The following is a 23,902-nucleotide window of genomic DNA, read 5'->3' on the forward strand; positions in this document are numbered from 1 at the left end:
TGCACTAATAGTCTTGTAGCTTGTTCAGCACTAGCTTAGGTGTCTCCACTGAATGCCCTGCAGGTATCACTGCTTCGAATGCTAGCAGGAGAGGACCAGAAACCCCTCCAGGCTGTCCATATCCTTTATTCTTCCACACTCAGCTGAGTTTATTCCTGTACATAATAATAGTATTTAATACAATTTTGAGTATATGGCTCTCAGAACATCTTGAAAAAAAATTGACTACTGATTTAGAAGCTGTTGTTGAAATACTGTACACCGCCTCATTCTTCCCTTGTTGTAGGACAGCTGCTCAGGTTGTCTGTGCTGCCCATGAGATGACTGACTCCTCAGTGTTTCATTTGTAGATATMAGCAAAGCAGGAGATCCAAAGCTGTTTTCAGGGTTAAATCTGTCACTCTGGATTCAAAGGCTGGCCATGTGAGGCTAGTGTCATTTCAGATTCAATTAGTCTCCTCAGTTCTTTGCTCTCCCACTCTCCCAACCTCTTCCTGACTCTGAGTCTTCCTGAAGCAGATGTAATTTCCTTTTTTTTTTTTTAATAACAGATTTCTCTTCCATGAACTTGCCTCCCTTTAGCCCATGTACACTTCTGACATCCACAGCTTCTCTTGGGAAGGATGTCTATGCCCTAGCTACTCTCAACCACCATTTCTTGTTTGCTTTGAACATGTCTTGTGTTGGTTCCATCTGGTGACCCCTTAATTTTTCAGCCAAACTAGAGAATGAAAATGTGATTTTTGTCTACCTTCTCCATACCCATAATGCCTTCATACATTTCAGTCATACTCTTCTCCACCCATTATCTGTCACTCTTCCARACTGATGCGTGGTGGCTTACTAAGTCATTCTTAATGCGGAAGTATGTAGCCCTCCTCTGACTCTTTTCCAGTTCTGCTAAAGTGTTTTTGAAATGAGGGGATCAGAATGGTACACCAGAATAAGAATGAGGGAAGCAAACTCTGAATGTATACAGTGGTGTAACACTCACTGTTTCCTGTGCTTTATTTTATGCTCCTTGCCTTGTCCTTGCTTTACAGGCCATTTTGTTCTTTTGGCTGTTGTTGAGTATTGAGCTGTCTTTTCATGTAATTTTAACTATGTGTTACAATTCCTAGGTTTCAGTTGGTGGCTCTGAGCTCATCATATTGTAAGCAAAATCAGGAATGTGTTTGTATTTTCCTGATATACATTACTTTATATTCATCTACATTAAATTTCAAGTCCTTCTGCAGTGCATCCCTGTTAACACTCATTTCRTTACTCTGTGTAATCTTCAGCCAAATTTTTCATTTCATTGTTCACCTACCTCCCGTTCTAATAGTGTGTGACTAAATCACTCTGCAGGGGACCACACTCCAGTGTGAGAACTGACCATTTGTTTCCTATTTTTAACAATTAGCTATCCGTCTTCCCATGGTTGCTTAGTTTCATTGAAGTCCTTTGATTAGGAGCCTTGTCAAAAGTCTTTTGAAGAGTGAAGCAAATACTATCAATCATACTGCCTCTAATCTAGCATGGGTGGCAGTATTCCCTTAGTCTTTCCGTAGCAGGTAAGAATATTCACAAAAGTGCTTATTCCATGGGACTAGTACGGAGGAAGACATGCCCTAAAACCATTGCCCTGAGAGGATTGCAAAGCTGTTCATTAAGTGAAGGTTGCATATTTTAAAGGGTCTGAATTTAAGACTTCAGGCTGTTACTGTAGACTTTTAGAAGCTTTATAGCTTTTAAAAATTACTCATTAGTAGGCATCCAATATGATTTAAAACTGTTCCTCCCTATTCTCTTTATTTGTATTTGTATATCCCCTCACAAGCTCTCATTTCAAAGCAGAGGGTTGTGTTTGTTTTAAAATGACCTCTAACAAAAGGGCTCAGCTTCTTTGATAATGATTGGCTTTTTTCAAGACACAATTTGTTTGCGAAGCAGAATACAGATTATTTTGGAGCACAAGTTGAATGCTTTTACCTTTTAAAAAGAAGAACAGAACCCCATTCTGTGTGCAAACTTTAGCTTTTCCTATGCTTCAATTGCATGTTATATCATATTCGCCATGGTTGTTACTGGAAAGCGTACATTGAAGTAGCCTTTCATATTATAGAGACGTATGGACACGAGTCACTTTTTAACAGAGTAAGAATTGTCAGACATCTTGGTCCAGAGTGGGAGGAACATCTCAGAGCACTCCTAGTTCAGTGCAACATTATGTGATGTCAGGAGCTGCTRTATGTCTGTCTTGCTTCATTTACTTGGAGGAGTGCAAGGGAAGCACATGGCCAAAATAGGTATTTTTAACTGCATTTCCTGAGCCAAGTAATACTAGCTTTTCTTTCAGCAAAGAATGCTGCATTATATTCACAGCTTTCAGGGTGAGAATTGAAACCTTTTATTCAGACTGCCACTGTCTTTGCCACACTGTGGAGCAATCACCCTCCAGTGAATTCAGCGTTCCATCGTTGTGCGGAGTTGTCTTACTAAGTTCTAGGAAAGAATTAAGTTGGAAATGTTACAACTGAAAGTGGAAAAAAAAGTCTTATCGTTGACATCTTTAAACTGTTCCCATTACGACCTTCATGGTCTGCACCACAGCAGCTTCTTCCCAAGGGAAGGCAGTGACACAGTAATTCACCTCTTCCCAACTGAATGAACACTGTGGACAAACCGGCTTTCAACTTCTGCAGGTAGTACGTTAAAAGTGGTGTATGAGTGAACAGCTGAGCATTAGTAAGTGCAATGATTTTGACGTAGCCAGTTACTGTATGTCAGACAAATGAAATATCCAATCAGAAATTTGCTGAGGATGGATTTTTTTTTAGCATAATTTAAAATACTTACTAAATACAGTATATATAATATCTATAGCATTTACAAGAGAAATTTAAATGGAAAGCCATAGCAAAATGGGAGGGGAAGGAGATTAGAATTTGCTGTTAGAAATTAGATTGTATTTTCTGTTTCTTTCAGACAGGAATGCATTTCATTAAACCATGAACTCCTATAGGAAATACTTTATGCCATTTTGTTCATTTCTTTTAGAGAGACTATTTCTTTTAAGATATCTATCACACTGTATGTTCTTCTGTTATTCTTCTGTTATTATATTAGATGTCAGTTGATTTGCAGGTCACACACAGTGGTCATTAGAAACAGTACATTTAGCCTAAGGACTGGACATGAAGATGCAAAGCAGTAAAAGCTACCTGTTGAGTGCTTGCTTTGGTAGGCTAATTGCTGTGATGTTCTGAAAATGAAAGGTATGGCTGAATAATGAAAGCTAAATCACATTGTCATAGCATTTGATAAAAAGATTAATAGCCAAGACTGTATCCGCATTAAATTGTCAGATGTTTGTCTAATTGCAAAGAATGCTTCCAAAGTGAAATTAATACCAAAGAGCTAAAGATCTAGGGTCAAATTCTTTGTTGATATAATTGGTCTTGCTTCATTAATCACAGATGGGCTATGCTGATTAATAGGAAAGAATTTGTCCCCTAAAATGCCTTATTCTGAACCACATTCAGGACTGCAAGGAACATCAACAGTTTTTTTTTTTTTTTTGATAAATTATTGCCAACATGAAGGCCAACTTATAAATAAAGAAGGCTGTAATTAGTACTAAGAACACTTAGCAAGAAGGATTCTTTATGGTGACCCTACTGCATGTTTTAGTTGTATTTGGTACCATGGTGAAACGTCTTGCTCATTTAATGATACTGCATTGAATTGTCATTCAAATCAAGCAAAATTGCAAGGTGTATCTATGGCAGTGACTGAAAAATTTATTTCTATATCTACTATTACTTCCAAATAATAAGCTGGTTTTGTGGTTGCTGAAAGCCTAACATTTAGAAACTCTTAAGAGTGGAGGCATCTTCTGTTTTATTTTTTACTCTTACTGGTTTATTTAAATTTGCTGGTTATCTGAGAAATTTCTCATCAGCTAGTTTAGTTTTCAGCACTAAGGGATGATTGAGAAAGGTTTTAGTGTGCAAATAATGATTTTTTAAAAGTCAGAATTCATCTAAAAGTACTGAAGCTCTATGTAATCTGTTTGCTATATTGCCTGAATACTTAGAGATAAACTTATGTGACTCAAGAACTTACTCTGTTAAAAAAAATCCCTTAAAAACTGACCATTGTCAATGGACTGCTAATGACTGCAAGCGCACTTGCTGGGTGTGTGCATGGTACTGGTTGCTTTCTTTTGCTGTCAGTGTTACTGTGTTAAGCTCTTGCAACAAAGAGCCTGCACACTAACAGAAACAGCAGAAAGCAAGCAGAAAAAACAATAGCTCTTATGTGATCATCTGCTACACTGCTGACCAGCTTAAAGCATCATCACCTCTCACTGCAGCCTCCAGTGGGGCTGGGGGTGTCAACTTGCTGCTGAGGCAAAGCTTTATCACTGAAGATTTTTTTAACCAACTAGACAGAAATAAAGCTAGATAGTACATTAGAGAGCATATGTAGAGGAGGCCAACAGCAGGGAATTTGTGTGTGTGTGTGTGTGTGTGTGTACATGTATATTTATATATGTATATATGTTTGACAGATGAATATATAGGGTGCTTTGAGAGCATGAGTTTCAGGATTAGATCGAATTGAATTGTCAGGGAGACTATTGGTGTGGTTGATTCTCTTCTGGGCACCGTGAGGATACTTTTCTAGCCCTCTAGTGTTATATCTGTTATCAGTCTTCAGCACTGTTGACTAGGACGTGCTCTTGACTAAGTTTAAATACTGATTGAGAAGACTGCATCTATGTGGCTTTGTTTTCTCCTGAACAATTTGGAGAAAACTTCTTAAAGATGGAAAAGTGCAGACATGCATGAACTACTGGGATGCACTAGGAAAAGCATCACAGCAAGTTGAAGAAAGTGATGATTCCCTTCTACCCAGCCCTGGTGAGGCCACACCTGGAGTGCTATGTCCAGTTCTGGGCTTCCCAGTGCGAAAAAGACATGGACATATTAGAGGAAGTCCAGCAAAAGGCTACCAAGACAACTAACGAATTGAAGCATCTCTCATATGAAGAGAGGCTGGGAGAGCTCAGATTTTTAGCCTTGAGCAGAGAAGGCCCTGGGTGGGATCTTATCAATGTGTATAAATATGCAGATGGGTCCCAGCCTCCTGAAAAGGCTCTTCCAGGTATGATACTGGTGAGGAAAGTGTAGGGAAGGGATGTTTTGGATGTTAAAATGTGAGACTGTCCACTAGTTCAATGAATATGTGCTGAATAGCAATTTTTGCCTGCTGCCTTATTCATAGAATAATTCTTGGGTATTTTTTCCTCTCAACTGCAACTCAGTTATTCACCACACTTCCGCAAGGCATTCACTTATGAAACATAAACTTGGTTCCTACAATATTAATGGAGKTTTTTTTTTTTTTTTTTGAGTTCGTGATTTATATAAACTTTACTACTTCTCTGGGAAAACTCTTTGGTGGCTATTTTATCAATTAGAAAGAATAAAAAGATTGTTAAAGGCTATCTCTCTTTCACAAAACTTTGGGGGATAAAGCTATACTTTGGACTCATCTGAAGTTCCTTGCCAAAGACAACTTCTGAGTTTTGCCTAGTTTAGGATATTATCCTTCCTGTGTTTGTCCTTTCTTAAACCACACCAGTCCACAGCAAAAATGTAACGTACCAATACACTACATATACTAGTTGTTAAACATGCTTTCTCTCTTTATTAAGGGGCTTTTAGGAGCACCCATCTCAATTTCATCTTTGTTAGAAGGTAATTTGTTTCAAAGATTATCCTATATGACTGCAGTGAGATCTGCAGTCTGCAAACTTGTTGCTGATACAGGAAGGGTGAAACTGCTGGATGTGATCTGAGCACAAGGCTCAAGGATGCCTCTGTGGATACTTTCAGCTGGGAAAGCCAGTGTGCTAGAAGAAACATCCTCTCTGGATATTAAAACATTTAGCAAAGTGTTGACATTGYTCCCAGTGGCAGTTCTACAAATTTGTACTTCTACAAATATCAAACCTTATCAGGTGATCAAAGTTTTGCTGTGGCTGCTTTTATGATGGAGAACTAAATTGTTCTTGAAAATCTATGGATCATTTCTCCGTATCTTCTTGAARATACATAAAACGTAGTTTCACTTTAAAAGGTGGTTACTAAAGCTGGAAAAACTATATACCTACTTATTGAAATGYCTTATACGGAGAGTAGATAATACCAGTGCTCCAGTTCAAGATTTCCACAGTGACCTRTAAATTTACAAATGATGAATCATGTCTTGCTCCCTGTCATGCTCCCAGCTACAGCTTGTTGGAGTTAACAGCCAGAAGTAAGAAAATTAAGATGGCAGTGTTTTCATTGACAGCTTGAGGAAACTGGAATCTGTTTGCAGAACTACATCGCCTGAGTGGTGATATTAGAGGCCTTCCATGAAAGATCTGTTATCAGTCATTTACAGAGCTGGTGATAGGTTTTCTTCAATAAAGGTGAAATGGGAATAATTAGATAATAGAGTGCATTTCTTTTTAAATAAGCAAATGAACATTTCTGCCAAAATGTTTATGTGAAGTTTGAATTTGTCTTGTTTTTTAAGCTATTTTGCATCTAAATTAGTACACTAGATCTGGAGAGATCTGTGGTAACTAAGAACCATATTCAGGATCCAGTGCTGAAGCTAGAGGGAAAGCTTTAAAAGAAAAGGAGAAAAGGAGTCACAGGAATTCATCTTACCTACCCTGTGATTCCAGAACCAACTGGAGCATAATGGGGAAGGGTAATGAACAGAGGACCTGAACTCAAAAGCTCTTCCAGACACAGCTAAGAAATGCATCTTCTGTGAAGGCTGTCCCTTTGGTGTATCTGTACTACTTTGTATATATATCTCATATTGTTTGTTTATCTAGAAATAAGTGAGGCAGATGGCTCGCAGCTTAGGGACTGTAAGGATGTCTGTATTGCTGTTTTGTTGAGGAGGAGTTTCTGGACAGGAACTGAGAGGCGGCTGGTCTGTTCAGGCTCTGCAAAGTCAGTGACATGCATTTTGCCATGCTAGAGAGAATGAGAAATCACCTCAGTGAAAAGATCAGGGAGAGTGTGTTTCTACCGATGTGTAAGTCTGCATATTTTGAAAACTTTCACTTCGTATATGTAACAGCAGCAAATGAAGTAGCCTGGATGATAATCTTAATATGGAATCTGACTTCAAGTTCTGTTTAAAGATTATCAATAATATTTTGCAAATTTTCTTGGATAGTAGGACAAGGAAAAGTGGAGTGCACAGAACACTTTCTCAGCATCCTCTTATTGTAATTCATGCAGTTACTCTATATGCAACATTATTTTAGGGCTAAGTACAGCCATTTCTTTTTCTTCATCTGCTTAGAGCGTAGGAGAGTAGAATTTCAGAAGAAAGAAGTCCGCTAATGCCCTTTGACATCCTGTTGCACCCTTGGATTTTTTAAGTGCATGACACTGGTTTTTTTATTTGTGTTACAGCTCAGGAATTTCAGGCAGAGCTGATGCCTTTCATAAGGTGACTGTCTACTCAAAATACATTTCAGCTAGAGTCCCCAGAACTGCAAATACTGGGCAAGGGCACTGTGTGGGGAAAACCATGCTCTATAATTCTAGTTTCTGATTTCCTTCAATCAGCGGGGAAATTGAAAGGTTCCATCACTTCAGACTGGGAGCCAGTGGAAGACTTTTTCCAGTTGATGCTCTCAGGACTGCACTTTCTAGATGAAAAAGGATTCTGAGGGTCTTTCAGCTCAGTTGGTTAGAACGTGGTGCTGCTAATGCCAAGGTCGCGAGTTCAATCCCCGTGTGGGCTATGCTGAGGGCTGGACTAGATGATCTCCAAAGGTCCCTTCCAACCTTACCATTCTATGATTCTGTGATTCCTCCTGAGCTGGAGGAAAGGTCTACATTTTTCCTCCTGTAGCAGTAAAACAAAGAAGCATTGAGGGGTCAGAAAAAAGAACAAGACAACACAAAACTTGTAAGCCATTGAGGAGGAGACATTTCTGGTGTATGAAGCAGGGTTGAGACATTTCTGATGTATGAAACAGGGTTAACTAAGCAGTCTCAAGGAGAATAGAAAGCAGTGCAACTGTATGATAAAGAGATAAAAGAAATATTTTTTCATGTTTCCAGGCTGTATGTTTTCCTGGGGCTATCTGCATAGGTGAAGGGAGCAGTATTGAATTGGCAGGCCAGCAGTGTGGGAGAGCAGAACTAATTAGGATTACATAGAAATGCAAATATAGATTAAAAATCATGTGTGTTTAGGGAGCAGAAACAATTAGGAACCTGCATTTTAAGGGCTAAGGCATTGTTCAGTTCTAAGACTAATTAGGAAGATTCTTTGGTGCTTTGTGGGACTCACAAAGGTTAGGATAGGAAGAAGTAGGCAGAGCAAAGAAAGGATTGAAAGTAAATCTATCCTTGATTTGTCTCACCTTCTCCATCCAAAATTCATTCCCACCTCCCAGGATTCTTGTCCTCTTTCCATCTTTAATGCAAAGGCAAGTACATAAGGGGAATAAAGTGCCTTTTCTCTTCCCCAAGCCAAAAAGCCAGTGCTCTCCCTCCTATTTACATACATTAGTATTAAGTACTTAGGGCTGATGTGAGGTATTCTCTGCTCTTCCTATGTATTAACTTTAGGAGTGGGGAAGAGAGGAGCTACAGAGGAGCACTTCAACAGAGCAAAGTGTGCCCCTACAAAGGGAGACTTACCTGAAAAGTTTAACCCCATTCCTAAGACTGCTAACTCAGCCTTTCCAAATGAATTGCTATGCAAATTTGAATGCAATTTTTCTCTGAAAGCTTGATGTTAACCAGTATAAATTCCGTATGTGTACACATTCACATGTATATCTTTCTTTATGAGTCATTTTTTTTTGAACTTTATATTTCACAGTGTTATTCAGAAATTTTATCTTAGTTCCATTTTTATAAATATGTTTAAAAATCCTTCTGGCCCTCTGAGAAACACAAATTGTTATAGTAAGCTGATGTTTTACGTTTTGCAATGTAAAACAACTCATATGATTACCCAAAGAGAAGATTGAGGCATTACTGTTCTTCCAAAATGAGAGAGAGAAGGAAAAACTCATATAAAATGAGAAACAAGAGGATGGAAGCGTTACTATTCCTGAGCAATATCAGGTGTTTTATGTTATGCTTTGATAATACTGATCTCTCAGGTTAAGAGTCCTGACTACTAAGCTTTTCAAATCCTAACAGACTTCTTTGGCACAACCTCTAAACTTTTCAAAGCCTGATTTTTTTGGACACAATGCATTTTTTCAACACACATTCTCACAAAACCTACTTTATTCTAGCCTACTCTTAAAAAAAAAAAAAAAAGAGAGAGAGAGAGAGAGAGAAAAGATCAGTCCCTCTCCAAATTCTGGTGGGCTGTAGGTCTTTGAGCTCAAGCAGGGCCATCCTGCCTGGAGCATCAGCACTTTCTTGCAGGGGAGCTGAAATTTCCATTTGTTTTGCTCTGTGCTACATTTCCTGAGCTCATTCACAGCTGTCTTCATTATTCACAGCTCTGAACTGTTGAAAGGACAAAAAAAAAAAAAAAGTGCTTTATATGTATGTCAATTGTGAGAATGTTTTACCACAGAAAGTGGATAATGAAGTTGTGAAAGTAGTAACCATTGCTGTTGCCTGCCAGGAACGTCAGCTCTGCTGGAGAGGAGGCCCGCCGAAGGATGAGGGAGTGTGATGGCCTGACAGATGCATTGCTCTACGTCATCCAGTCTGCTCTGGGGAGCAGTGAAATTGATAGTAAGGTTTGTCATCTTTGTCCTTTCAGKAGAAAGAAATCCAGGTACTCAGGATACTTCAGGAGTATTAAGTACCCAGTAGGAACCAGAACTAAAAATGGTGTGGTGGACTTACAAGGCAACCAGAAGAGTGGAGTGGTTGCTGTTAAAAAACAGTGGGCAATTAATAGACAATTCCACTGTATTACCACATTACTTCTTCTTTGAAGAAGTTCAATAAATGCTTTTTAGTAATAGCTGTTTCAGGCTGAGATAAAAATACATCTTTAGTTCTCTGAAAATATGAAGATATGAACATGCTTTTCCCAAGGTGAAAGACACTGCTTAAATAAAATGACTTCAAGGATTTACAAGTTGAAGATTTCTAATATATTAAATACATCAAAGCMTTTCAGAGAAGGAGAAACATGCTAGTTTCAGATATACTTTGCATTCAGTGTATGGCACTGAATTACTTACAGCTGTTGCTCCAGAGCAACCTTTGTCCATTTGCAATCCCCTAAGAATTTTATGGGAGGAGAGCAGCCTTCTACACAGCAAAATTTTAAAGCCTATTGGGCTAGTATTTCTGAAGTGTCTTTCACAGATTGGAGAGAGAAAACCTCCAGAGTTTTATGGTTGCTAGCCTGAAACAACTGGATGGCTTTTGCCTACATGCTCAGGGAGGAAGGAATTATGAAAGGTTCATAGCRCACAGTGCAACAGCAGTAGCCTGTGGGTGTTTCGTTGTTTAATCATTACCCAGCAGTCTATAATCAGTTTTCTATTATTCAAAGTTACTGATAAGTGAAGGAGACCCACCCACAGGTTAGATACTACACTGGAAAGAGACTTCAGWGCAAACTCAGATGCTGTGTGCTGCCAGCCACCTCCTACCCCCTTTCTGTCACCTCCTGCAGAGCCACTTGGGAAATGTTTTTTTCTTCATTAGCTTTGGAAGAGGTGAATCAGGGACTGTTTCAAAGCTCCCTGTTTCAGCTTGTCCAATAGAAAGTAAAACTTAGAAGGTTTCATGGAAGCAGAGTGGGAGGAGGGAGGAAGTCACTTTACASCTTTTCACAGCTCAGCTGCTGCTCTCTTCACAGGTGACTAGACTGATTTCAGGATTGTTTTACTATTAAAAGGGCTAAATAAGAAGCATAATAAGTTTTCCAAATGCCATGATAATTATGCTATTAAACGGTTTATAAGATTGCTGTTGAAAAAGAACAGAATACTGGTCCCTGCTTTTGCAAGTACTGGAAGAGGGCGTGGAGCTCACCAGCATATGTACAGTTGCTGCTGAAGTTTCACCTTGTGGGTAAAGTTAAGAATGACTAAATCTTAGCAGCACTAGAAACTGAAGTTTGGGGGTTTATTGTCAATTTCTAATAAGAAAAAGTTATGATACTTCAAGTTAAAATATTGAAAATAATGGATTAGATGTGTTTTGCCTAAAAAAGTTACTGTTCTTAATCTGCATTGATTAAATAAGAAAAACTCTTGAAGTCATATTTAAGCCTCTTATAGTGACTCTTTTAAAAAACATTTGTAGGTCTAAGAAGTACAAAGCCCATCAAATTAAAAACTACAAGGGGAGTAAAGTTTGGTTAAGTATGTGAATTGAATCAGCTTTATAGGCTTGTGCAAGTTCATCTTAACGAAAAAGGTGTCATTTGCATGTGTGGCACAGATGTTTGCTTCTCAGTTTTTAGCTTGAGATAGTGTTGTCTTCACAGTAGACTCAGCTAGTTTGTTTTTAATATAGGTGTGAATTTTAAAGTAAGATTATTCCTGAAAAGATTAAACAAAATTACGATGCTAATAAACACTCACAGCTATAACATGCAGAAATTGAAGTATAGAAGTAAATGTTAGCAATTAAAAAAAGATCTTGTCCAGCTAAGTCTGAGTTCAGTATTTGCTGTCATCTCTAAAACTTAATGTCATCTTAAAACCTGTGGGCCAAATGCATACCTGGCATAAGCTCATAAAATATATGACAGTAAATGAAGTTGCATCTTTTGCCCTCAGTGGATAAAACCCATGCTTTCTGTGCCTCTAGAAAATCATGTGCGTGTATTTATTACAAGGGATAGTCAAAGAAAATAGAACCAAGTAAGGGAGTAGGCTTCAACTCAGTCTAAACTGAGTTTCTTCTAGAGTTGAAGAAATCATGTTGAATTCTCAATGCCCTGGGTCTCACTCCATTTCTGAGTTCCAGACAGCATCATATGCATAAGGCCTAATGTGTTTGGGGGAGAAATGGAGGAAAGGGAAAGAGTGGCCACAAATTATTTGCAGCCTGGCTGAAAGTAGTAAAAGCAGAAAGACTCATGAGATTTCTACTCTTACTTCTCAGACTCAAGAAACACAACCTGTTTATATCCATATTATGCTATAAGCACTTGCAAAACAGAACTCAGACCTCATTTTCTGGTAGTTCTCACAGAATTTAAATCAGAACAAAAAGTTCTTGGTAGTGAAAATACTATTGCCATGTTGCATTTGTAGCATTTTCTGGTTCACTAAGGTAGAAGTTAGCTTGCATTGTGTGTGTGCTTAGGTTCTCTTGATCACACTTTTTTCCCCTCAGCTTGTTTTCACATTGCACTCCAGCATGAAGTTCAGAAACATGATAAAAAATTGATGGAAAATGTACTATCCAAACTGCTGTTTCTTCCATAAAAGGAGAGTGTGAGGTCCTGCCAATTCTTCTGAATCTTTTAAGCAGTGTTTGCCTAGGAATCACTCAGAAATGAGTAGAAAAGAGTTGTGCTGGGCAAATGCATGTGCAAAAATCAATGATATTTCTTCTGCTTTCTATACAGAGTAAACAAGGCAGGAATTTTAACCTTTTTTTCTCGCTTTGTGTGTGTGTATTTTTTTGTCATGTTTTTCAGACCGTTGAAAACTGTGTGTGCATTTTGAGGAACCTCTCATACAGGCTAGCTGCAGAAACATCTCAGGGACAGCAGATGGGAACAGATGAACTTGATGGATTACTGTGTGGTGATACCAATGGCAAAGATGCTGAGAGTTCAGGATGCTGGGGGAAGAAGAAGAAGAAAAAGAAATCTCAAGATCAGGTAATAAAAGTTACTTGCAGCTGTGTGCCATTAGTTGAAGTACCTACCTTTAAAAAGTTAATGCACTGCATTAGAAATAAATTGCATGATGCATAGTATGAGGAAGCATTAACAGTGTTAAGTAGCTAAAAGTTTAAAGCAGAGTATAGTTCTGAAAGAACTACAGAAAATATATGTGCTTAACAGTGTTGCAGATTACATAATGGCACCTAGAAGYTGTAGTCATGGGTACACTGTGAATGCCATAAATAAATACTGTAAACTGCTCAATCTGTTACAGGGAACTATTTATATTTTGAAATGAAAATCTTAAAATTGAGATGTAATCTACACATTCTTTATGCTTTCCTTTCACTGTCACATCTATGCAGAGGGGCCTTAATACAAATAGACATCAGGTGTGCGTGTGTGTTTGCTAATTTTGAGCTAGTCCCATACGCTACCTCTACAAGTCAAGAGAAAACTACAGGACTGAATCAAAGAGTGTAACTGAATGTGAAAAAGCTCACACAGTTTGACATATTTAATGTTGTTACCAAACTAAGGTTATGAGAAGTGCAGTCTTCACTTGTTCCTCAGATTATCTGAAGGAGGTGAGTTGATTTAAAAGTGTATTTATTTCCTTATTTGTGCATTTTAACTAAAAATTTGGGCAATGCTAACAGAGTGATATTACAGAAGAAGACCTTGTTGTATCAATGCACACACAATGACAGTGGCTACTGACTTACAAACTTTTTTCTTTTTTTTTTCAAAGACCTACGGTGGCAGGAGGTGTTCTTCCATCTCTCTTCTCAGACTTACTCCTTTCTGATGCCATTTATTTCTGCTTCAGATGGCTCAACAACAGTATGCATTTGAGTCACCAGTTAGGCAGACAGRGTTTTGGAATAAATTATGTGAACCATTATTGAAAATATTCTTGAAGTTGTAAAGGCAAATTCTGTTAACGTGTGAATGTTACAGGGACATTAACAGGTGTTGAAAAGTGCAGCACTTATGACTATTGAGACTTTAATTTTACCTGTTCTGGTTAAATACTGCAGTCATCAGGAAAATTGCATTTATTACGGCCTTTTGTTGAGTTGCATGTTTTATGCTGCAATGAAATCAAGTGTCAAAGCAATCTAATGATTTTATCCCATAAAGCAATCATCCCTGTCCCTACATTAACAGGTCCCATAAATAATGGTTGCAGTTATCCAAAAGTGAAGGTCCAAAAATAGTGTGTGTGAATATGAATAGGTCTTACTGTAACTCATCTTTCTTATTTTTGATGCTCTGCTTACTAACGCTCTATAAAGTCTTTTACAACTTTTCCTTCCATCTTTCTGCTGTGATTTCTGCATCTTTGTCTCACACCTTCAACTTCGTAGCATTGATGATTTCATCATTCCTGTTGAATTTCTGTGCACCTTAAAGACTCTGTATAAAGTATCTTTTTTCTCTCTCTTCCAGACCAAAGAAGTCATTCTGTTTTCCTTTACAGTAGACATGGTTTTACCTGTTCCTAGATATACTTTATTTCTATGATCATTCACTGTCATCATACAGCATGGTAAAAGCCCCTTCACATCTGCTCATATCCATCAGATTCAAGAGTTTAATATCAATTTTAAAATCCAAAGGAGACTAAAACTGGGCCCATCCTTTCAGGTTTGGGTTCACTAGGCTTTCCTGCAGCAAGGAAATAAATTTTGCAAACTCTTCAAGAGTTTTCAAAACTAGTTTTGCAATGCAAAGAACCACTTTGTTTTAGAAATATCAGAAATATTTTTCTAATGATTTTTCTTCCTTTCTTTTTTTCTCRTCTTTTCCTTTAAAACCGGACAGCCAGCCTATCCCATCCTGCCATTGGATACCAGTTCTCACCTATGGCTATTATTTTTTCAGTCAGAAGGATAAGAGCAGACCACAGTATTTGCACCTTATGCAGAGCTTTAGTCTTACCCTGTAACTTTTGACTGTTGTCGACTGAGCCAAAGGTATTTTAAAATATTTATCAGGTTAAATAGAATACTACTGACGACAAATGCGACTGAGGTCCATCATCAAGATCACTATGCCAGATAGAGAAGGAAATTACATTAAATGTCTCACAAGTTGCTTTGGTAAATGGAGAAAAAACAGAAGAATATTCTTCATGAAACAGCATTTTTTATGTTAATAACATAGAGCTCAACCCCCAGCTCCAGCTATGTTGTAAAGTCAAGGGGTTTTGTCCATTTATTTTGCAAAAATAAGCACGTACAATTATTCAGTTGCTTTCTTTTCTGGAAACCATCTAGTCCAATACACCAAAAAAAGGTYGTTCTGCTTCATTGGCTCTATGACCATCCTGCAGTTTTCCAGGATCCCCAGTACATTTGTTCCCGCTGGAAAGCATGTCCATCTGAAAACACCTAACCTTTTTCTCGCTTTGTGTTGCAGTCAGGAATACCCCATTTACTATTTTTCTGTGTGCTTTAAAAAAAAATCAATATTTTTTGTGGGTTTTTTGCCAAGATATAGTCTTTAACATCTGCATCGTCTTGTGTTTCTCAGCTTAGTTAGAATTCCCCCTCTCTGAATTAAGCTTATCTATGCTTTCTGCACATTCCAAGAGTAATGTTTTCACATGTCCTTTCCCGGTACGTTGTCCCCCTACATGCTGAGTGATGCCCTGTGTTTTATACCTGCATACATATTCTTTTACGTTAATCTCATCACTTTTCTGCAAGACTGGTAAATTTTTCCAGGTAATGGCTTTTGTAATCTCTTTTCAGTTGCAGTGTTTAAGCTATTACCAGCTGCATGTTCCATCCCTCACAACGGAACACGTGGGCTMCTTGTGATATTGTTTTTAGAGAGTTCATTCCTTTGGGGGTGCATCAACAGGGAAGCTTTTGTATGTGCCTCATAATATAGTCCTGAAGATCACTCTAGTGACTGACAGTGTTACGTGTAAGATATGCATGTGGATTCTTAGGAGGATGCAACAATTTAAAGTATGTGAATCACTTAAAACACTACGCATGGCCAAGAAGTTGCCTTCTGCAGAAGGAAATGTCAAAGAAGAGATGTAAGACAATATATCTGTAACAGTAGTCAGTTGCCAAGCTGCCTCATAAAGACATGAAGTTGAGCTTCAGCCTTTTTTTTTTTTTTTTTTTTAATGAATCCTTCATGCTGCACAATATGTATTTAGCTAACCTGCCGGGGAAGTTATTCACAAACGTAAAAACAAGTTCTTTTTAGGCTCACTGTTATCACTTACAGATACAGAAGTTGTGCTCAKCCCAGTGTTAGATCAATTTTACCTGTCATTTTACCTATGTGATTTCTTTAGTAATCTTTAAAAATTTGCCTTCTTAGTACACAAAACACAAGAGATGCATGTATTTCCAAGAGCTGTAATGCCTCGGGACAGAGGAGAGGTTCCGTTTCTACAGCCTGCTGTATTCTGTGTCTCTAGAAAATATGAGCTGATGGTGCATGTCGCTTTATTTTTTTGGCAGTGCCATGGATTTCTTGTATAATAAAACTATCTCTGCGGAAGATCAAGTTTACATAAAAATACGATTAAATGTTTAAATTTTACTGAACTCAGTTGTGAGATTTTCCTATTATAGTAGACTTCAGTCAGTAGGAGTTCTTTCACTTACTTTCTCGAGCATGTATTTTCTCACACCCTTTCTGAAAGAACAAAAAGTGGGGATTTGTGGGGTCTTAATTTTTAAAGAGAAGTGTTCAAACAATCTAGAAACTCCTATTACCTATCAAAACTACTGGAATTGGACAAAATGCTAAAATAATTTAACAGGAAACAAGTGTTCTTATTTCAGAATAAACAGAGGTTTTGTTAAAAGCATCTGCAATCCTTCCTCTGTTGAATTCTTTGCCAGAGCTCAGGGAGACTTTGCCACATGAGTCTATTGCCCAGAAAAAGCAAAATCTAGTTCTAAAGATTTGCAATAACATAGGTATGCATGATCGTTGGTGTTACCTATAGAAAACCAGAAACCAAAACTTCGTTAAAGGCTTTATAAAAGAGAAGTGAGACTCATCTGTCTTTATTTGTGTCTCAAATACCGAGAACTGTATTTTCTTCCTTCCCGGCTGTTCTGTAGATTCCCTCCCTGCTGCTTGCCTGTGTTCAGCTGTTACTGAGTTCACATCACATCAAGTTATCCAGCTTTGCCTCAGCCATTGTAGCCATCAGCCTCTCTGCTTTGTATCCTCTCACTTTCCAGATCGAACCAAATTTCTGCACCTTGGGAAATGTTGCTGCTTCCAGCAGTATCCTCACTGCTGCCAATACATTTATTCTTTCAGCTGCGTGAGAGATGAGGATTATGGCAAAAACAATTAAGGAAAATAAGGCGCACAGTCCAAATTCAGGAAGAAAGGGAGTTACCAWTAATTCTGATTTGGTTTCTTCATGTTATGCAATATTATGCATATTAGCAATATTTCATGTCTTTTCCTTTTTTTTCAAAACGAAGAAGCAGGCTTACTTCTTGGCTTTCTTGCACAGGCTTCAAACCCTCCTAAGCTCCTCATCTGTGATGCTGGTTAGCCCAGAATCTATCCCCAAGTCTGTTTTTGATTGAAGGTAGCACTTCTGAAATGAGCCTGACCCCTCTCACCTGCTGTCAGGAGCCTTGAGGTGTAACAGCACCATTTCAAGTTAAAGATTATGAATTGACTGRCACCTCTCTTCAGCATGCTAGCTACATAGACTGTAAATTCTGCTATTCTGTAGTAACGAAGCTGCAATTTAAGTTTATGTTGCAAGGAAGCATTCGCTTTCACTAACTGAAAAATCTGGGTAAAATARCATATTTAAGACAGAGAGAACAACATTTCTAAATGAGAAGAAAAAAGCACATTTTGAGCAGTGTTTTGGAATGGATCAGTGGCCTGCCTGATCAAGGCTTCAGTGTGATCCCACCTCTATTTACCGAGTGTGTTTTAGTACTATGCTTCAGTGCACCAGATGAAGAAGCCCAGAAACAGAGACATGGCAATTGTTGCTGGTTTTAGTCAATAATCTGAGCTGGGAGTAGGGATGAAAGAGTGCATTTCCAGGATGCTCTGTTTGGGAAGGGTGTTCCTGTGCACCTGGGACTTCCTTGTCTTGTCAGAGGTGGTTATGCTAAGTGTTGCTTAGCAATAGATCTACTGGCTTCAGAATTCCTTAATATGCATTTTAACAACTGTTTTCTAAATTCTTGCTTGCTTACATAGAAGCGTTTCCTAAGCCTTGGGAATCCCTTTCTTTGCTGTATGACCATGTTATTTTGAAAATTAAAGCTATAGGGCTGTTAGATATAAWTTGTTTTTGTCAGTATATGAAATGTAGTTCAAAGCCTCTTACCTTCAGTTACCTGTGGAGACAGGTGAGGAGAAGGAGATGTGGTTAGATGCCAAGGATCCTTCCCTCCAGGTTGAACTGTGTGCTGCTCTGTTTGGGAGGAGTTTGGTTTTAAGCAAAGGACAGAATGCTCAAATTCAATGAAATTATTTTGTGTAGCTAAATGTAGTAATTAAAAAAAACGAACAAAGTAATTGAAAAAGAGTTTAATCTGGAGTATAATTGAGAATTATCCATGTCTCGTATAAATAATAAAGATTCTAATACGGATGTTTTGAAAGCATTCCAAACACCTTTCCCAAAATTGTAGGCATTGCTATATCGAATGCAGGAGGTTACCATTATTTATCCAATAAACTGTATCCAGAAATTGCCAAGTTTTGTGTGACTACCTGTGACTGTACTGCAGCAATTTTGCCCTCTTCCACCCTTATTCTGTATACTCGGTGTCATTAGACACCTTTCATTTACCTTCCTCACCTTTCTTTACACCTGAAATTTGACTTGGTTTAGATAATGGCATTCTTGTCTCCTTGGTATCAACTGTATGAGTTCTCATCATCTCTGAAAGCAACTGTTTGATATTGTTGAGTATTTGTTGCTTAAATTTAGATTTCTGCTCTTGAACAATGTTTTTTGATACATTGGGAGATAGTTGGGCTGATGTGCCTAGGGACAGCTGGCACAGACTTCCACAGCTGCATCCACGGCTATATGAAGGATGAGAAATTGCTGCCTCTTGTGGGGGCATGTTTGTTTAAAAGTCTTTGAAATTTCATAAATGCTTTGGTAAGAACTATTAAATTGGTGATATAAATTTTATTGCTGCTGACATAAAGAACGTAGCTGTAACATTATCAAACTATCTCAGATGCTTAGGATTGTTGGCATTGAAGAAGATGGTTTTGGTTTTTTGTTTTTTTCCCGGATACTATCTTTTTTAGCAGTTAGTGATGATGGTTTTTCTCCTAATCTGCTGGAAAAAAATAGATATGTTTAATAACTGAAAATAAAAACCCTTACTGTTGTTTGATATCAGAGGAGAAATCCATGACCATCTCTGTGGTCATGAGATACTCCTTAATAACAAACTCCAGCAACTTGAGAGTGTGTTGTCAATGCAAAAGATGCAAATACAGAGAGTACACTTCCCTTACTTAGTAGAAATCTTTCCTAGTATTCTGTATAATCACACTGCAAATGGATTTACTTTCATTAAAATGAGAAATAGGAGGTTGGATAGTCTATTAAGTGTTGTGGGAAAGTATCTAGGTAAGCAATCTTTTTTTCTCCCCTCAGAATTCTTCGGTAATATGAAAACTTCAGAAATTTGTTGGAAATACTCTCTTACTCTCAAAATTTTATTGTTTTCAAAGATCTTTATATTCAGCTTTTTATTCTTCTTGACTTTCTTCCTTTCTTTTCACTAGTTTCAGGAAATGAGAGATTTATATCTTGCCCACGTAACTTAACAGTTTGTCAGCTCCARCCACAATGTATGTGGATAATTTCAGCTGAAGCAGGGAACAGTGGAAGGAATATTTGTTCATGACTTTTGTTCTCCTTAACATAAGCTAAAAAGAGTAATTGCATGTAGCCTTCCTCTTTTTCAGACATTCCTACTGCATCCAAAGCCTATCTCAAATAGAGCTTATTGATTATTCCTGATGGGCTGCAACAATACAGTAACTGTTCCAGTAATTCACCAGGTAGACTCGTTTAGCTCACAGTCTCAGTTCATTAATATTGAGCAAGTTGAACTACAAAGCAGCTTCTGCCATGCTTTAGCCACTGTTCAGGAAAATGAACGATAATATCATTTTGGGGGAAGATGCTTTTTTTTTAACTCAGACAATTGATATGTTTCTTTATGAATTTTTGAAAGGTAAGACAAAATATATGGGTGAAGGTCATGCAGTTAAATCTACGTTGCAATAGCCTCTTTTCTGACCTATGAGTCCTGCATGCCCCAGCAATAGTCGAGCTGTTCAGCTGCAGGCACAGGTCTCAGCTAAGAGGAAGATGCCAGAAAACATTAAGCCCTTCAGTGAAAGTTTGCCTGAGATCACACATGCAGCAGCACAGGAGAGCTCAGACACGGGAGACAGGGAGTGTGGGAGAGGTCATGGTTGCTGATGCCTTCTGCCTCTCAGACGGAGCCAGAGACTGGCTGCAGTGTCCGCTCTTCTATCACCCTTATCTTGTGACCTTGAAGAGGACACCATAGGCACAACGTGCATCTTAGGCACGATTGTTGCTTAAACCCTCCATCTACCTGCTGCTCGGCTGCTTTAGGCACATGTAGCAAGTCCAAAGAAGAACGCAGGCAGCTTGTGCAATGCCACTGGAGTTACTGCTCCTTCTGTGCACATGCATGTGCAGTGCCAGAGACTTACAATGACCCTGAGGTATCACAGTGTCTTAAAAAAGGTCCCACAGACATTTTCTCTCTTGGTGATAAATTAGTGCAAGCATGTTGGCCAAAAGTTAGTAGCAACAAAGGCAGGAAAATGCAATGATTAGTCTCACTTCTTTTTTTAAATGCTTTCTCATAGCTGGGCAGAATGACAAAACTGTGTTAATTATGAATTTGTCTGCAAGTATGATTTCTAGGGCTTTAAATGCACCAGTACAGCATGAACACATTTACAACTTTATTTATATCAGCTGATTTTTGGCAGTAGTTGAGATTGTACAAGTGTAAATACTTGGATTAAAAAAAACCTGTACTCCCACATGTGCACAAAAAAATATACTGGGTAGATTTGATACATTTTATGCATTATAGATACTTTGTCCCTGAAATCATACAATAAATACCCTGCGCAAACTCTGTTCAGCTGCATAATATCTCCATACTATGTGCAAATCGGGATGAGATGGATGAAGTCTTTGAGCATCACAGGTCATTCTTTAGTGGGCTTATAAAGGGGTTAAGTGCAAATGTGCTGCAAGCTCTAATTTGGCCTGTAAGAGATGCTTCTGATTTGTATTTTTAAAAAAATTCTAACAGTTCAAGTCATTGAATTCCAAGAGTTAAAATAAGAAGCAGTCTTTAATGTGTTTTCTGTGAGCTTGTGAGAAGTCATTTCTGGCAAGGATGATGAGTTATAGGCAGAAAAGGGGAGAACTGAATCACATACAGTGAAATCAACCTATTGGTTTAAAAGCAGAAAGATATTTTAAAAAATTTCAAAGGCAGAACGCTATTACAGTGTCATTTTAAAGGGATTTTTTTCTCCAGAAGGTGATTTTCCTGTTGTTTCTCAACCACTGTGGGGAATGGCTGTTCCATTTTGTTAAACTGTGGTAACTTTTGTCCAATGCAGTGAGGTTTATATGTGAGCAGCTTTCTGATTTTGAGTAACTACTCATGTGCAGATGTCCCAAGAGCTTTATATACTGGTGTTCTACTTTAATTTAGGAAAAAAAAAGACTTCTAGATTCTCAGTGGTAGTAAACTAATATAACCCTGTTAAAATAAAATAAGCTTTATTGGTTGATACTAGATGAGACTTGATTGGCTGTCCTTTATTTTAAATTATATGTAGATTTTTAAAGTTAGCTTAAGTAACATGATAATTGATAATTCCTGAAAATGAGAAAATCTAGGTCTTTCCTAGTGTGAATTTCTTTACAGTGTTGTTTGAATCATAATTGATTAAATTGATTAAATCTGCTAGGAAAATTAACTGTTACAGATCTAAACAAGGAACTAATTTGGTCTGTACTATCTTTGGATGTGTAGCAGATACATAATGTTATGATACACATTTTCYGTCTACATAATCACACCAAGTTTTAATCCAATGCATTAAAATGTTTACTTTGTACAATATCATGTAATCTGTGCATGTCAAAGATGTTAGAGAAAAAATATATTAAAAACTGAAGGATTATTTTTAACACTAAGACTGAATTTTCTAAATCCTTTTATCTGTACAAAGCAAGGCAAATATGTGTTTATTATACAGAGAGATAAGAATCACATATTTAAAATACTATTAAAATTGCATTCCACATACTAGTGTTGTTTAGAAAGCAAAAAAGTCTTCAAAATTCCTTCTTTTAAGAAGTTTCATGCTTGGGTGTGTTGTGCACCCCAGTAGAAAGGTGAATAGATGCGAGAATGAAATCTCTGTTTCCAGCAGGAATGTTGTTTGTGCATACCCTGCTTGTTGTCCATGTTTTAATATTGCCCATCTTGGGGAGTGGACTAGGGTAATTTTTGTGGCAAAATTTGATGAGGAAAGAGTCCATTTTGTGAGAAGTGGTTCTGCCAAATAAATAGCAATCTAAAACCTTACAGTTTTAGATTCAGGCTGTGGCTGAATGGCAGCAGAACAAGATACAATGAAAGGCCAGAAGAAGTTGTATAGTCAGGGAAAGCTGCTYGGTTGCTCTTGGGCCTCTCAGGGGATGGAGTGTTCATGTCCTTGCAGGATTTGGTTTTGCACAGTAGTGTTTCTTAATGTTTCCCCCTACCCTACCCATGGAAGGAGAGAGAATGCAGAGGTCTGACCAGTATGTAAAAAAGTAAAATCTCTTCCTCTGCAAGTGGTAGCCTCTTAAGATACGTTGATCCATGTTGCTCTTCAGTAGGCTTTTCTTTACAACTGAAAAAATAAATGCAGTGAAAAGAGATTTTGTTATGTCAACTGGCTAAAACACTGTGTGTTTTGGCAATGCTATGGCTCGTTCATAAAGATCATTGTGTTGGAAATTTGGTTGCTCTATGAAAGATTGCATGATGTACTGAAGTTGAGAGTGCCTGCTTGCCATGTTCGTGCTGATACCAGTCTACATGCACGTATACATGTGATAGCTTCAACTGAGATACTTCTCAAGTATTTCCCTGTTCTCTGCTGACATTGTGATACGTACTTTCCAACAGTGGGATGGAGTCGGACCTCTCCCAGACTGTGCAGAACCACCCAAAGGAATCCAGATGCTGTGGCACCCCTCAATAGTCAAACCCTACCTCACACTTCTCTCTGAGTGCTCGAATCCAGACACGCTGGAGGGGGCAGCAGGAGCACTGCAGAACTTGGCTGCTGGGAGTTGGAAGGTAGGAATGTTAACCTGATCCATATATTTTTAAATTCRGAATCCCCTACAGATGACAGAAAATTAATGATATGAATGTATTTGTATGCCCCTTGTAGTGGAATAACTATATGTTTTCACAGAACCATCTAGAGTCTGATTTTAGACAGTATTCCAAGTTTATTGAATTGATAATCATGTAATAGGAAAGCCCAGCATACAGCAGTGAAAATCCCATGATCTAGTAAAGCGTGAAGAATTGCTGCTGAAAACATATATCCAAGGAGAGGACTCAGCTTTTTTATGAATCAGTGGTGACAAAACCATAAAAAAGAGCCAAAAATATCACCAGTGACAATCCAACGAAACCCTATTGATTTGGCAGTGCAGAAGCTGGTTGATATTCTGTTGCTTATGAGAAACTGGGCAAGAGCATAACAACGTGAAGTGACACCAACACGAGTAATCCCACCATCTACTTTTTAAAAACCTAAGAAATTATTAAAATGTGCTGTTTTTGTGATTAAATATGTAAAATAAGCGAGGAAATGCCCAATCAAGGCTAAGTATTCCATGTAATTCTACTTCTCTGTTACAATCAAAAGATCTAGTTTTGCATTCCCAATTATTTGCAGTTAATTCCAAACATTT

General features: G+C 38.0%; 1 protein-coding gene across 3 annotated transcripts in view; it reads left to right on the plus strand.

Annotated features, from left to right (window-relative positions):
- Positions 1–23,902, plus strand: part of CTNND2 (catenin delta 2) — a 655,980-nt gene that overhangs the window by 554,155 nt on the left and 77,923 nt on the right. For all 3 annotated transcript variants that reach the window (XM_085302090.1, XM_085302091.1, XM_085302092.1), the window contains 3 exons: positions 9,670–9,787; positions 12,664–12,849; positions 23,100–23,273. In XM_085302090.1, coding sequence (XP_085158216.1) covers positions 9,670–9,787; positions 12,664–12,849; positions 23,100–23,273 — 478 coding nt within the window. The remainder of the gene's footprint in view (positions 1–9,669; positions 9,788–12,663; positions 12,850–23,099; positions 23,274–23,902) is intronic.

The sequence above is a fragment of the Rhea americana genome, unplaced genomic scaffold, assembly GCF_003343005.1.
Source record: "Rhea americana isolate MKP2758 unplaced genomic scaffold, rheAme1 scaffold_185, whole genome shotgun sequence".
Lineage (NCBI taxonomy): Eukaryota > Metazoa > Chordata > Aves > Rheiformes > Rheidae > Rhea > Rhea americana.